Raw genomic sequence first — 14,051 nt, forward strand, 5'->3', positions numbered from 1 at the left:
CTTTCTAACTTATACCACACCCAGACAATAAACTGTAATCAGTATTAGATGGAAAAGTGCTATATACAGGCTATAGTAAGATAGCCTAACTAGAATATCCTCAGAATAGAGGATTATTGGAATCAGAATGTTGGAAATAATTATTGGTGCAATTGTTTTTTTCTTTAAAATGTATTTTCATTATCATTACAGGGAAAAAATGCTATTAGAAATGTATGTCTTTATACAGTCCTTTTTGCTCTAATTTTATGTATATGTATGTGTATGTATATGTGTATATGCATATGCATATGTATATGTATATGTGGGAGAAAAGAGAGAGACAGACGCACGCACGCACGCACGCACACACACACACACACACAGGGACAGGCTTATAAAATGTTAGCACATGAAATACAAATTTTTAAGACAATAAGAACAAGTATCTAAGATGGAAACTCACAGAACATATGGAGAATGTCATATCAACACTGCACCTATTTTCTCAGTGAATAATGAATATCATGTAATCTAATTGAAAAAAATGAAGAGAGTGAAATAGACAAACTAGCATCAAATAAAGACAGAACTTGCATTATACATCATTATAACCTGAGGTACATCATTGATGTTTGATGAAATTTGGTTAACTTTGACCATGCAAATAAATCTTTGATATTTCACAAGCAGTTTTAAGCTTTTTCTTGTTTTTTATAAAATGCTCTCAAAGATATATTCAACATAAATATTTTCAGTGCAATCAAGTCAATGAAGAAAATATAAAGCTAGCTTTTATTCTTTTATTTTATAGATTAAAAACTTGCATTTGCACTGCTCAAACAGAAGTAGCCTATTTAGAAGAATTTTGCTAATGAAAATTTCACAACCAATGTACCTTTTAACTCAACATTAGCTGCTCTCATATACAGCAGTCTCCCCATAATCAGTGGTGCCATCATGGGTATAAAATGAAGAATAGCTAAATATTGAGAAAGGTTGTTAAACACAATTTCCTACATTAAAAAAAAAATGAAGGTATGACTGATCCACTGGCATAAAGAAATATTTACAAGAAAATCAAATCATTTATGATATATACATTGGAAAATGGTAAAAAGACACTTTTCTAACAAAAATGTCCTCTTTATTACATCACCATCTGTTATAACCTATCCTGGAAATATAATGAAAACATTGGTAGGTTACACAAAAATGCTTCATTTTTCAGAGAGATAAAATTTAATAAGTTAGATATTGATTTTTTTCCACGTCAACTGCAAAGAAACAAAAGAACAGCATCTGAAATAATAAAATGAATCTAGCTAAACATAAAAGTATTAACCTATACATTTTGGTTCAAAGATACAGTTCATAAAACTGTATAGAGGATACTGTCTTGAGTAAATCATTTCTGTTTTTGCAGATTACAGTAAATTAAAAAATTAAACTACTCTAAGTGTAGCGTAATGGTAACTCCCCTATTCCCCTCAAAGGAATTCCATATAGGCCTTATAAGATCGCAAAAACTATAGCTGCTAAGTCAATAAAAATGTAAGTTCCAGATACCAAAAAAAAATTTTGGTTCACAAAAAATGAAGTACAATAATAAACTCTTGGTGGAAAATTCTGTTATGAGGCAATCATATACTACTGCTAGATACGAATTTCCAGAAAAGATTACATCCCATTTTTAGCACATTTTTCCCATAAACATGCAACTCACTATAAAATACAAAACACTTGGCTCTCAAGAACAGCTTTATAAAGACACACTGCATCAATAAAATTTTTTTCTTTCTGATTAACTTTACAATGTATTAAGAACTGTAATTTCACTAATGTTTATATCAGATTTCATATTATAATGTAATAATTTGCATTTTGTGAACATAATGTTCATGAGGAAATATCTACACACATCAACATACTAGACTATTAAAAACTTACTCAGTTACAGAATTTTATTGATACAGTAGATTAATAAAAACTGAAAGGGGATAAATGGGTAAGGAATTCAGTACATTATTTAACAGCACACACTTTAAAATTAAAATATTTTAAATCTCTCTTTTCCCCCCCTCAAATGTTCAATGCCACAAAAGACCAGAACACTCTGGTACCAATACTGAGGTGTAAATTCAAACAACTTAATAAGTACTATTTCACAATTTGCACCTGTTGTATCATCATCCTATTAGACATCATTCAGCTGTAATGGCAAAGCAATTTAGCACCTCTAAAGAGTAAAAGGTGCCCAGAAGTATGAACACTAGATTAGATACACAAAAAGAAAAAGACCATTCAACTTTCCAACAAATAATGGCATGAAAATGACACTATTTGTTAAAACTGATTTTTTTTTCACAGTAAAATGCCAAGTACAAATAACAAACACTGACAGACACTGCTTAAGATCTATTCTAACAAACTGTTTTCAAATCCATATATTGAATTATAGATCCAATAAACAGTTGGATACTGTCAGTTTTCAAAGCCGCAAATAAAAGCTATACAAGCACTTTAGAAGTCAGAAACATTAAAAAAAAAAAAAAGGTATATTTACAAGTTTCTTCTTTAGTTCATGTCTACATAGCCAATGCACATTACACTTTCACAAAAACCCAGTCGGTATCATTAATGTGTGTGTGGCTAAAAGCTTGTGACTGAGGAACTGCAAACGCGTGGGGCAGTAAAAGCAAGGTTCAATCTTCCTTTCTTCAACAATCCCGATGTGCATCAATAGCTTAATTAAGCCTTAAACTTGACAACAAATGAATTCCTCAAAAATTTCGCTTAGGAGGTTTTTAATTATGGTAGTTCATCGTCGTTCCCTTTTAGAGGTTCGTCGTCGTACCTATTAAAATTAATTATTGAGAGTTTTAAAACAGTTTCACATTTTGAAAATTAAGCCATAAATGACTTTATGGATATCATATTTTAAACTCTTTCTTTCTTATTAACCTTGTTTTAGCCCCAACCTGACCTATGCCCACCCAGATTACTATCAGTAGGAGTCAACTTTCTAACTACTACCTCACTTAAATTCTACTGGCAGAATGTGCCTCTGAATTGGCAAGAAAACACAATGTAACATAAAATAAGTTCAAGAATGAGAGAAACATAATTGGTGACACAGGAAAAGGCTTGTTTTAGAACAAAGGACACAACTCTACATTGAAGAAATCTGGATGTTCTATTAGGCCAGTGATTCCCAAAGTGGGTGCCACCGCCCCCTGGTGGGTGTTGCAGCAATCCAGGGAGTGGTGATGGCCACACTTTTTTTGTATTACATTCTATTCCAAGTTCAATAAATAGTTTCATAATTTCCAGGGGGCTCTAAGTAATATTTTTTCTGGAAAGGGGGCGGTAGCCCAAAACAGTTTGGGAACCACTGTATTAGGCAGAAAAGAGGAAAGATTGGGGAAACCTCTGGTACCAAGGCATAGAAGTGAGAAACAATGCTGTCAAGAGGTAATAGCTAGCAGCCCAGTTCAATGAAAATAGAGTGCCTAAAAACTGTACAATATAAAACTAGAAATGAAGAAGGTAGTATTATTGTGTATGCTTTTAAAGCCAAGATAAGGATCTTCTATTTTATTCTAGAGCAAGGATTCACAAACTGGGGACCAGAGAATAAACATCTACAGATAGATTTCAGGTAGAGAAGAGGAGTGAACTTGGGATGGATGGAGAAAAAAAATTATATCTTTATTTTCATTAATCTCTATTGAAATTGAGCATTTTCATCAATTACTAATTTTTAAAAATTAAAATTTATTCTATGAAGAGGTTCATATACTTCAACATACTGCCAAAGAGGGACATAACACAGAAGAAGTTAGAAAATCTCCATTCTACAGGTAACAGGGAGTAAAATTATCACATCTGTTCTTCTAGCCTATCCATTTGAGAAATATGGTGATGATACACTGGGAGATCGGGGGATGAGGGGTGGGGAGTGGGGGAGCACAGGGTTTGGAAAGGAGACTAATGAAGGAGGCTACTACAAAAATCCAGAAATTCTGAGAATGAACCTGAACAAAAGAGAGGGTTTGTATGAATGGAGAAGAGAAAGATGGGAAAGATATTATGAAATTAGAATCAATAAGATTTGGCAAACTTTAGGATGAGGGAAGGAGGGAAAGCCTCAATATTTATTCCTAGGTTATAGTGGAAGACTGGAAAAGATGCTGGTGTCTTAAGGAGGTAACAGTTAATATGGAAACTGGAGTTTAGAAGAGAGATTAGCTTAATGACCACAGGAATATAAACAGGGCTTCCCTTTAGGAAGAAGAAAGAATCAGAGGAGAGAAGCATAGTATGAGCTTCTGGGTAATGATCAAAGAAGAAGAAACATAAGCAATAATGTTATTGGAGTATACTATAGACTTGATGGATAGAAAGAGAGAAATGTTCAGAGAACAGATTACAAGCCTGCTACAAATGCATGATGTAGTAATGAAGAAAGATTTCAATTACCTAGTCATCTGCTAAATATTATTCTTTCTACTAAAAACAGAATATCTAAAACTTTCTTGAACTGCCCTAATGATCTGTGGATCTGACTTTTACAAACTGGGAGGAACTAGCCACTGGTGTGGAAATGATGGAATTACTATGCAGAAGAGACCATTACATATAAAATTTGTGAAAGACAAGGAGAGGAAATCCAAGAATCCTCTTTTGGAATACATTTCAAAGGGTTTCAGAGGAAATATAAATGGGATTCTTTGGACTAAATTTGTAAATGAGGAGTCAGCCTTGAGAGGAATAAGGAAGTCTATGAGAATGAAATTCTGAGGGCAGAAAGAAAAATAATGCTGAGGAAGAATAAAACTTGTCTGAAAAAAACAATGGAGATGCACAAGGAACACATAAACCCAATTCAGATTCTTAAAATACATGTAAAGAAAATGGAAACAAGAGTAAGTAACAAAGGATAAAGATTAGCATCCCATGTGTTAGAACTCAAAAGAAATTATGGACAAAAAGGTTGTTTAAAGGCTCTGTTAAGATGCCATCTGCCTCCAAAGAAAGAACTGATGGAGGCTAAATGCAGGCTGAAGCATACTATATTCCACTTTCTTCTTTTTTTTCTGTCTGCTTGAGTTTTCTTCCACAAAATGATTAATATGGAAAAGTGCAACATTATTGCACATGTAAAATTTATATCAGACTACAAGTGTCTTTACAAGGGGAAAAGAATGAATTTGGCTCAAAATTTTTTTTAATTGAAGGTTAAAATGGTTTTTTACATGTTTTGCATGTAATTGAGGGGGGAAAATGATCTTAAGTTCTGCAGGGGAATGAGGACAATCAAACTTGGGACAGGAATACAGTTTTGAGTGGATTTCAATCAAAATAATGGTACTTGACAAGAAAGATAAGGCAAAGTTTTTCAACTGTTATTCAAAATAAGTATTTGTGAAACACTAAAGACAAAAATGGAAGTCTATGCTGTCAGGCAGTTTATAGTCTAACATAAGGAATCATGCTCATATAGGTCTGTACAAAATATATATGAAACAGAAGAAGCAAGATAATCTTGGCAGAAAAGCCTCTGAAAGTCAAATGCAAAAGGTGAAGTTTATCTAAGTTTAGAAGCAAAGGAGGCATTCCAAGAGAAGGGAAGAAGCACATTCCAGGCATACCAGTCCAAAAGCATCAGAAATAGGAGCTGAGGAAGTCACTAAGAACAGAGAAAAGAGAAGAGGGACCAGAGCAAAGGCTTAAAGTAAAACTACAGTTAAGGGACAAGAAATGGACAACAATCCAGCCCAGAAGCCTGAAAAAGGTCAGACAGAGGAACTAAGAGATAATAGCAACATAAAAAGTCAGAGGAGAATATCCAAGTTAAAAAAAAAAAAGAGTTGTCAACAGTGTCAAATGCTACAAATGTTCAAGGATAAGGATTAAGAAGAGGCCATTACATTAGGCAAATTAAGAGATAGTGATTTCAGTTGAGTGATTAAGTTGGAAATCAGATTCCAGAGGGTTTGGAAGAATAGGAAAAAAGGAAGAAAAGCAACCAAGTAGGGCATATTTATTTAAGAGTTTGGCCAAGAAAAGAAAAGCTATGGGGGTGTTAAAAATCAATAAAAGGTTGAGGGTCTTTTTTTCTCCTTGTTTTTAAAATCCTTGCCCTTTATCCTAGAATCAATATGATGTATTTGTTCCAAGGCAAAAGACTGGCTAGGCTAGACAATGGGGGGGGGGGGCGCGGGAGAAGGAAGATGGACGACTTGCCCACACAGTTAGGAAGTGTCAGGTCACATTTGAACCCAGGATCTCCCATTTTTAGTCCTGGCTCTTTTATCTACTGAGCCATTTAGCTGCCCCAGTGAAAGATTTTTTAAGGAGAGGAAAATGTATTAGTGCTTATTGGTGAAAGGAGAAAAGCAGAAAGGAAAGATGAAAGCAGAAGAAAGATGATGATGGAGAAAATCTGCTTAAGATTTGAGGGTACATGTAAAGAAAGGTCACCTCTTCACCAGATATTGGATAAAAGGGAAAAATAATGAAAATGATACCAAAGGAATATGAAATAAGGAAAATAATTTTTAGTGAGGAAAAGAGCAAAGCAAAACTGTGTAAAAGGGAGTTGCCATTCAAGATATATATACATAAATGAATGTATTTACCTATCCTTAATAAGCTTAGGTTACTTGATCCATAGTCCTAAAGAAATTTGGTTGGATATTATTACCAAACTTTTATCAACAAAGAATGAAATATAGAGAACAAGAAAGAAACTTCAAGCTTTATTAAGGGGAAATGCCTTGGATTTAAAAAAAAAAAAGGAACAAGAATTGAATCTAAATACCATAAGGTAGTGAGTTTGACTTTAATTCCTAGCAAAGTATCAGAACATAATGCTAAAGAATTAGAGACTAAAGAACCTTTAGAAGTCAATCTAAAAGAAACAGTCAAGAAAAGAGAAAGTACTACATGCCAAGCACTGTATTAAGTGCTGGGGATAGAAAGGCTAAATATAGCCTCCACCTTCAAGAAGTAAACATTACAGAAGAAGAAAACAAGAAGTAAATATATATATATATATCATAAAGTAGATAGAATATAATCTCAGTGTGGGGAAAGTATAGCATCTAGGGGAACCAGGAAAGACCTCCTGCAAAAGGTGGCTCTTTAGCTAAATCTTAAAGGAAGTCAGTAGGCAGAGGTGAGGAAAGTATACATTTTATGCATGGGGAACAGCAAGTGCAAAGGTAAATATAGGAGATGTAATGCCATGTACAGGAAAGTGAAAGAGGGCCAGTATAGCTAGATTGTACACAGAGTGAGTGGAGGAAAGGACAAAAAGACTGGAAAGATAAGAAGGAGACAAGTTATAAAGAGCTTTACATGCCAACAGAGGACTTCATATTTGATCCTGGATGAGACAGAGTCACTAGAAAACATGAAGTAGAGGCATGACATGGTCAGGTCTACAAAAATCACATTTACAGCTGAGTAGAGGATTAATCGATTTTGGGAAGAACTTGAGTCAGAGACCAGTTAGAAGATTACTTGAATGGGGCAATTGGGTGGCTCAGTGGATTGAGAGCCAGGCCTAGAGATGGGAGGTCCTGGATTCAAATCTGATCTCAGACACTTCCTGGCTGTGTGATCCTGGGCAAGTCACTTAATCCCCATTACCTAGCCCTTAACACTCTTCTGCCATAGAATCAATATATGTATTGATTCCAAGATGGAAAGTAAGAATTTAAAAAAAAAAAAAGATGGTGATTATTAAACTAGGTGTGAGGAAGAAAGAGCTTGAACTAAAATCATGACTATTTGTATAGGGAGAAGAGGATATATGAAAGAGATGTTGTAAAGGTAGATTAAAACCAGATTTGGCAATGGACTGGATATGTGAAGTGAGTAAAAGGTGTCAAGGATGACATCAAGGTTGGACGCCTAAGTGACTGGAAAGATGATGGTATGAAGTTGAAATTTGAAAGGAGAATGGTTTTGGGGAAAGATAATTCTGTTTTATAAAGGTCGAATTTAAGATGCTTACAAGACATACAGTTCAAGATGCATGATTGTAACTAAGAAAAAAGACCAGGGCTAAATATATAAATCTGGGAATCATCTGCATAGAGATAATAATTGAACCCATTGAGAGCTGATGATCTCACAAAAATGAGACTGTACAGAATATAAAGGAAAGAAGGCACTAGAGAAAACCTTGTTAAAGAATATCTAATAAGGTATGGTAGATGTGTAGTCTGGATTGGAGGAAGGAGTTCCCAAGACGGTAAAATTAAAACAACACTCCCTTTAAAGTAATAAAATACAAGCCCAATGGTAGATTAAAGTATAAGCAAAATCAATTGACTAAGCTACTGTATAAAATAGAAAATAACACCCAATGTTTAGATGTACATGAAGGGAAGTTTTAGACTGATTTGACTAAGCTCTTATTGCTCTTTCTTCTCAATCCCTTTATCCCAATTTATTTGAGGCATGTGAAATTATAACACATACAGTGATTGTAGAAACTTCCTCTTCCTCCATTATTTCTTCTTGTGGAATGTCATCATTGACAGGAGAGCTACTATGAAAAACATCCATCTCTTCACTTGATTCATTTTCTTTACTAGATGCTTGTTTGGAGCGTCCAGTGCGGCTAGAGCAAAAACATAAGAAATTGAATTAATTCACTGAGCTATAATCAATCTTCAATATTAGAGGGGAAAAACTTTCAAATACTGTATGGTTTTTCATTGCTCAATTTTATCACTGATTCTTTAAATGAGAGTGAAGCCCCCCACCTCTCCCCAATATTCAGAATCCAGAACTGTGACATTTTAATCTTGGAGAGCAAAGACTGACCCAGATATAAAAATGTGTCAAATAGTACTAAGATTTATAAATTTAAAACCATTGAGATATTTGCTCTTTTGCTGGTAACTCTGTGTCACCCTGCTGAAGGATGTCAAGGATGCTGAAGTCCGATATAGAAAAAAAAATTATGTGAAGCTAATAATGGTATAGCAGGAACACCAGAGTACTTTGGAAGTCAGCAATCTGGTATAAGTACAGGCTCCACCATTGGCTTTGTGACTATGAATGAGCAAGTCACTTTAGGGTCCTGAAACTCACTGTCCTCATCTACAAAATGACGGTTCATAATCTGTATAGTTTTAAATCAAAGATGCTGTGATTCTGTATGTACATCTCACAAAAAAGGAGGAACCAGTGAAATAATTAAAATGTTACAAATATGTAAATCTTAAGTTTACCAAGATCTCAGACTGTGCCTTTTTTATCTTATTTCCTTCACTTCCATACATATTTCATGTGCTTAATAAATGTTTATTGAATAAATATAATGGTCCTACTCATCAATTAACTGACAAGATCAAAGAGCCCCAGGGATTTTTGGTTAGATGTTCTTAGAGACTGCATTTTTAAGGAAAACATAGGAGAAAACTGAACATACAAATGGTGGTGTTCATCTGTCTGTCTGAAAATGTTTGGTGTCACCAGTGGAAAACATCAAATATCAAATACATAGAGTTGAATTGTATATGTGGTGTGTTTATCACAGAATTAATTTAAAAGTGCAGTAAAAAAATGAGAATTACCTATGTTATCACACAGTTTCAGATGCCATTAACTCAGGAGTACGCATTTAAATTCTCAAAACATTTCAACAGACAGCATGGGGTAAGTCCCAAAATATATGGACTCAAATTTCTAGGTATTTTGGGTCCTAAGTGAACTACTCCAAAAGCCTCAAAACATATATTACTTAACTAAGTTTTTGCCTTCAATTGTTTTTTTCAAATATAAGGTGGATTAACAGAGAATGATTGCCAATAGCATTGCCAAAGATGACATGTAATTTACATTAAATTTAAGTTAGAACTTCTCAGCACTGAAGATTCAAATGAAAAGTTTGCCAGAGATAGCTTCAGAATGTCCTGTGAATGTTTCTTAAAAGCAGGATATTCATTTAGTTTGGAAAAATATGTAATCAAAACCTAGTCAATATAAAAAAAAAGGAAACACTCTATGATCACTGAAAAGTCATGACTTCTGATTCTCACAAAAAAAATTATTCCTTACTTTACTAACATGTGAGGGAATCTACAAAAGGTTAACATTAAGGATTCTTTCACCACAGATTGTTGATTTTCTATACTTAAAGCTTCCACATAAAATCCTATGTATACCCACCTGTATGTCTTTCTTTTCCCCCTCTGGAAAAAGGAATTAGCTGGCAAAAAGTAGAATGAGGGAAGCAAGAAAATCTGAATAATATCTCCTGTGGTTTTTGCTCATCTAGCAGAAATAGGCATTTAACCCAAGCATTGAATGCAATGGTATGTTTGCAAAGATGCTTTAAATTGAGGTGATGACACAACTATTTAAAATATCACTTATGCTACATCTATATGAAAGTATTAATGAATTTAGTCAGTATGCTAAAGTAATTTTATTTTTAATCTTTCTCATTTATATTATTGAGGAAAAAATAGTGAAAGGAATTATAATTTTCAGTTAACAGTGATGCTATGGCACGACTCCAGTATCTAAACTAAAATTTATTTTTGAAAGTTGATCCAACAGTACTACTATAAAAAACTTTCTACATACAAGTTAATTATGTACCTGTACATATATGTATTTTTTATTAGAAAACAAATATAAACCAGATAAATCATTATAAAAATATTCATGGGAAAATGTATATTTTCTAATATGAATCTTAGAGAGGAATGACGTTTTTCAGTAAAAGTATTTTCCAATGTGTTTGCAAAAATGAGTCTTGGGATGAGAAGTTAATTTTTTAAAATTTTTAAAAGGTTAAGGGAGGGGAGAATAAAGAAAAAAGGAAAGAGAAAAGGGACAAAATTCAAGGTATTATGACCATTCCCCCTCACAAAGAGTTTACACACAGCTACCACAGGATCTCCAAGTGTAGTGTAAATGAAGCATTTAGCATGCATTTATGAAGATTTATTTCAAGTTCCCTAAATGTGAAAGTGGTGTCAGTGGGCTAACTGGGCTCTTCATAACCCAGGTAAAGCATCACAAAATTCTATTTTACCTAGCATAATAGGGCTGATTAATATGTGTGGGCTTAAATAGAGCATTGGATACACTGTCATGAAATTTTACAAAATTATTTGAAATCTGTTTGCAATTTAATATTATTGCATTCACAACTTACACATTTTTTTTTGGTTGTGATGGTGGTGGCGTTTTTGGTGGTCTTCCTCGTCTTTTCTGTGGTGTGGACTGTGTGGATTCAACTGCACTACTTTCAGGAGATTCTGTTCTGCTTTGGGGAAGACCCAAATTTTGATAACATCAAATTATGATTTATGATATCATAACTAAAATATAAGCAGTCAAGAGTTATAGATACCCACCTCTGTTGTGCTCTTCTAGATGTTCTATGTTGTCTGCCTTTTTGTTTCTGCTCCATGTTTTCACTCTGCCTATCTTCTTCTTCCTCCTCTTCTGCTGCTGCAGGACCAGGTTTTTTCCTGCTTCCTCTCTTAGAGGTTTTAATTACTGGCTCTTCTTTTGGGGCACCACCACCAACTGCTTTAGGGGGTCGCCCTCTTCTGCCTTTTTTGGGTGGGCTATTTTGTTCATCCTCGTTTTCTAAGAGATCTTCTTTGAGCCGTTTCTCTTCTGGCCACTGTGGTTCATCAGAATCAGATACAGCTGTGCCTCTTTTCCTCCCCCGCTGACTCCCTTTTGGTTTCTGTTCCTGAACCAATTTGGTTAAGTCATCCATACCCAATTTCTCTTCTGGATCTGTAACAGGTGTCTTCTTTCGGCTTCTTGGCTTCTCAAGTTCAGACTGGAAATTAAAATCAGATTGCTGCTTTAATGAAAAGGATTATACAGATAGTAAAATATGTAACAAGTTTAAAAAATGAAGAAAAAGGTACCTAAAAAAATCTCATGGGAGTGTTATTGATTTTAAACTACTTATATCTATATGGAAACACTTTATAAGAACAGTACTTAATTTTTACAATATTAAACTAAGCAGAGGAGGTGGTATTTTATAAAAGGAATTTCTGGACTAGGCATCTCAATCATTTTGTACGTGGAATAGTTCTTTGGGGAGAGGGATAGAGGTGGATGTAATAAGGGAGATAAAGACTATGGACTTGAGAACATATCACTATAGGAAACTCTGGTTAATAACTAACTTCCACTGATGCAGATGAGTAACTCCTTCATAACTTAGAGTTAGAAAGCTGCCAGAGGCACTAAGAGGTTAAGTCATCACTTGCCCACAATTACACAGCTATGTATCAGAAACAAGATTTGAAATTGGGTCTTCTGGATTCCAAGGCCAGTCCTTTCACCACTAAACCAGATGGCCTCTATTTAATCATTTCGAATTAATTAATCCAGCAATTTTTAATGACTCTGTTCCTCTAGTCAATAATTATGGTAATTTTACATATACCTCAAGGCATAAGTAAATTCCACATGGCATTATGTCACTAATCCTTAAATATTTCAAAGGATTACTTTCATTCTACAAATTAAGAATGCAAAAGTATAGAAGAATTCAGCGAATTCCTAGTGCATTAAAATATTTTTAGATGGAAAAAGTGCCTCTGTTTCAACTAAATGATTCTCCTTTCAAGTTACCAACAAAAAAAATTAATGACATTTCACAGTAAATTACATTGCTACTTTATTTGGAATTTATAGCACTGACCAGCAGATGGAGACTGAAAAGATTCTCTGAGGATGTGAAGCCAATAAGAAATTTACTGTAAGGAGTCTTACTCAATTAGACATTGAAGGTCTCCTTAGAGATCATATTTAAAAAATAGCAACTACTGTACATTTGTATTACTGCTTCCATGATTACTATTAGCATAGCATAAGAAAATGAAAGAGTAGCTGGCATTACATATACTATAGAAGGGATGGAAAGTGAAGAGAGTGCATAGAACCACCAAAGCTTGCTATTTCTTAGGAATCCATATTTGGCCAATTTTTAAAAAAATGGCAACGATAAAAGGGAAGATGGTATAAATTTGAGGCAGAAAGAACATACAAGTGAATTACTTGAATTTCTAAAACTATTTCTTAAAACAGGTTAAAAACTATTCACTAAGCATTCTTGTTTCTTATGGTTTGCAAACAATAGTCAATTTTTCTTAATGATTCTATCATTCTTTAAAAAACAATTTTACTATAATGCTCTCTTCTCTTTGGGGACATTGTAAATGAGATAATCACAAAAAGGTCTTCTGGATATGTACCTACATTACACTAAAATACATATTACACCAACTGGGGGTATAAATTATTTATATTGGAAATATAAAAAGTTAAAAAGTTGTCAAGTAAAGGGGAGTTTTGAGTTGCTCCAGAGGGGAAAATTAGTTACAAAAGGTAAAAGCAGTAGGAAGGCAAATCTCACTCCATATAAAGACGAAAAACTTCCTAATAATTAAATTAATCAAACAATGGAATTACTTGACTTCATTATGAAGTGGTTAGCACATCACACTAAAATTACTTTTGCAAAATTATAACACTACACAGGATTTTCATGGTTTTTATTCATATTAAAATGTAAAAGTTCAGTTATAGATGAAGGAAATAACTTATACTGTAAACTATATATTAGAACTATGCTGTAAAACTGTATCCAATTTATCACAGTTCAGATCCTTATGACAAACCAAAAATGGCCATTGTAAGCTATATACAAAATAAATGAGCATCATTTCTTAAAAGCTATTAGAAGAAAATTCTCTAGCCATTTCCAGTTATATATAGCTTTGATTTCTTCATCTAAAAACTATCTGTTCATATCTTTTGACTATTTGTCAACTGAGGAATGGCTCATATTCTTATAAACTTGACAAAGTTCTTTATATTTGCAATATAAGACCTCTATCAGAAAAACTATAAAATGCCCCCTCCTGCAATTTACTGCTTGCCTTCTAATCTTGAGTACATTCGTTTTATATGTACAAAAACTTAACTATATTCAAAATAATCCATTTTACATCTCGCAACACTTTATATCTTGTTTGTTCATGAATTCGTCTATCCATAAA

At 33.7% G+C, this 14,051-nt stretch overlaps 1 protein-coding gene across 1 annotated transcript in view; it reads right to left on the reverse strand.

Annotated features, from left to right (window-relative positions):
- Nucleotides 1-1,104: 1,104 nt before the first annotated feature.
- Nucleotides 1,105-14,051, reverse strand: part of PDS5B (PDS5 cohesin associated factor B) — a 154,548-nt gene continuing 141,601 nt past the window's right edge. The window contains exons 32-35 of the mRNA XM_044668269.1: nucleotides 11,373-11,812; nucleotides 11,171-11,281; nucleotides 8,476-8,617; nucleotides 1,105-2,836 (exon numbers count right to left, since the gene is read on the reverse strand). Of these exons, the coding sequence (XP_044524204.1) occupies nucleotides 2,801-2,836; nucleotides 8,476-8,617; nucleotides 11,171-11,281; nucleotides 11,373-11,812 (729 nt within the window). The 3' untranslated portion in view covers nucleotides 1,105-2,800. The remainder of the gene's footprint in view (nucleotides 2,837-8,475; nucleotides 8,618-11,170; nucleotides 11,282-11,372; nucleotides 11,813-14,051) is intronic.

Source organism: Gracilinanus agilis, chromosome 3, assembly GCF_016433145.1.
Source record: "Gracilinanus agilis isolate LMUSP501 chromosome 3, AgileGrace, whole genome shotgun sequence".
Taxonomy (NCBI): domain Eukaryota; kingdom Metazoa; phylum Chordata; class Mammalia; order Didelphimorphia; family Didelphidae; genus Gracilinanus; species Gracilinanus agilis.